The following is a 2,360-nucleotide window of genomic DNA, read 5'->3' as shown; positions in this document are numbered from 1 at the left end:
AGTGTATACATTCCCCCCATCAATGGGCAGTGTTACCCTTTCCACCAAATCCCCCAATCCTTATTATCTCTTGACTTATTGATTTCAAGTCTTCTAACAAGAGTGAAGTGATATCTCATTGTGGCTTTGATTTACATGTTTCTGATTGTTTATTTAGCCATGAGAAAGAAGGAAATTCTTTCATTTGCAACAGTAATAATGGCCTTTGAGTACATTGTGGTGAGATTAATTACAGAGAAAAAGAAAAATACTGCATGTTATCACTTATATGTAAGTGGAATCTTAAAAAAAAAAAGCCAACTCCATATGGTTTAACATATATGGAATCTAAAACAAAACCAAACCAAACAAAACAAATGTACAGACAAATAAAAATAGAAACAGATCCAAAAATACAGAATAAACTGATGGTTGCCAGAGGGGCAGGGATTGCAGGGTGGCCAAATTGGTGAAGAGGAGTGGGAGACAGAGGCTTGCAACGATGGGATGAATAAGCTATGTGGATAAAAGGTACAGCATGGGAAATATAGTCAACGGTTTGTAATAACATGTACAGTGACATGCCATAGCTATACTAGTTGTGAGCACAGCACAATGTAAAGACTTGTTGAATTACTATGTTGCATTTCTGAAACTAAAATATTGTGTATCAACTCCCCTGCAACAAGCACAAAAAGCCAAACTCATAAAAACAGATAAACTTGATAAAAACAGATATAATTGTGGGTACTAGGGGCTGAGGCTGAGGAAATAGAGGACATAGTGTTTTAGTAGATAAATAAATCTTCCTAGCAATCTAATATACAGTATAGTAAGTATAAACAAAAATATTATATAAAAACATCAAACTTGCTAAAAGACCAGATCTTCAATTATTCCCATCACAGAAAAGAAAACATAATTATGTGACATTTTAGAGTATTAGCTAACACTGCAATGGCACTCATATTGCAATATGTGAATGTATCAAATCAACATGGTATGCAAGTAAGCTTTAGAAAATGTTTGATGTAACAGTATTTCAATACTAAAGGAAAGAGAAGATCATGTATGTTTTATCTAACTAAATATACTTTGCTAAAAAAAACGTAATTTCTTCTCATTTTTAATTCATGTCGTCTTGACAGGGGATAGAAGATGAAACAGCAAAACCACTACTTGATTCTGCTGACCAAATCATCATGCTCCTCCTCAATGGCTCAGTCTTTATGCCCTCTGTACTAACACTCATTGGGATTCCTGGACTACAGTCAGTGCAGTGTTGGATTGGGATCCCATTCTGTGTCATGTATGTCATCGCTGTGATCGGGAATTCCCTAATCTTGGGTATCATCAGATATGAACGCAGCCTCCATAAGCCCATGTACATATTTTTGGCCATGCTGGGAGCCACAGACATTGCACTTAGCACCTGTATTCTTCCCAAAATGTTAGGCATCTTCTGGTTTCATTTGCCAGAGATTTCCTTTGCAACCTGCCTGCTACAAATGTGGCTTATCCATTCGTTCCAGGCAATTGAATCAGGCATCCTACTGGCAATGGCCCTAGATCGCTATGTGGCCATCTGTGACCCCTTGAGACACACCACCATCTTCTCCCAGCAACTCTTGACTCACATTGGAATTGGGGTGACACTCCGGGCTGCCATTCTTACAGTACCATCCATTATGCTCATCAAATGTCGTCTGAAACTCTACCGAACTACGGTCATCTCTCACTCTTACTGTGAGCACATGGCCGTTGTGAAGCTAGCTATTGAAGATGTCAGGATCAACAAGATATATGGTCTATTCGTTGCCTTCAGTATCTTAGGTTTTGACATAATCTTCATCACCTTGTCTTACGTTCAAATCTTTCTCACTGTGTTTCAATTGCCCCAGAAGGAGGCACGATTCAAGGCCTTTAATACGTGCATTGCCCACATCTGTGTCTTCCTCCAGTTCTACCTCCTTGCTTTCTTCTCTTTCTTCACACATCGGTTTGGTTCTCACATACCACCATATGTTCATATCCTCCTATCAAACCTTTACCTGTTAGTCCCACCTTTTCTCAACCCCATTGTCTATGGTGTGAAGACCAAACAAATTCGTGACCATGTCCTAAAAATGTTTCTTCCTAAAAAACCTTAATCATTAGTGGCTCCTGTTACAGGGATTTTAGGTTGATTCAAAGTAACAACATGAATGTGGTAAAAGTCAAATCATCTACAGAGGTCTGTATTCAAACTTTGGAGCGTCTGCATGGCTCAGTCGGTTGAGTGTTCAACTCTTGATTTTGGCTCAGGCCATGATCTTAAGGTTTGTGAGTTCAAGTGGGCATTAGTTCTGTGCTTTCAGTGCAGAGCCCATTCGTGATTGTCT

At 38.9% G+C, this 2,360-nt stretch overlaps 1 protein-coding gene across 1 annotated transcript; it reads left to right on the top strand.

Moving 5' to 3' along the window:
- Positions 1 to 1,181: 1,181 nt before the first annotated feature.
- On the top strand, positions 1,182 to 2,129 carry LOC102957513 (olfactory receptor 52A5). Its single transcript, XM_007089380.2, has one exon. It carries the CDS (start codon positions 1,182 to 1,184, stop codon positions 2,127 to 2,129), a length of 948 nt encoding a protein of 315 aa, XP_007089442.2.
- The last annotated feature ends 231 nt before the right edge of the window (positions 2,130 to 2,360 follow it).

Source organism: Panthera tigris, chromosome D1 (genome assembly GCF_018350195.1).
Source record: "Panthera tigris isolate Pti1 chromosome D1, P.tigris_Pti1_mat1.1, whole genome shotgun sequence".
Classification (NCBI taxonomy): domain Eukaryota; kingdom Metazoa; phylum Chordata; class Mammalia; order Carnivora; family Felidae; genus Panthera; species Panthera tigris.
The sequence above is the reverse complement of the archived record's forward strand: the minus strand, read 5'-3'. Positions and strand labels throughout refer to the sequence as shown.

Excerpts from the sequence above, each read along its gene's own strand:
- LOC102957513 (XM_007089380.2), top strand. The coding sequence starts at position 1,182 with ATGCTCCTCCTCAATGGCTCAGTCTTTATGCCCTCTGTACTAACACTC.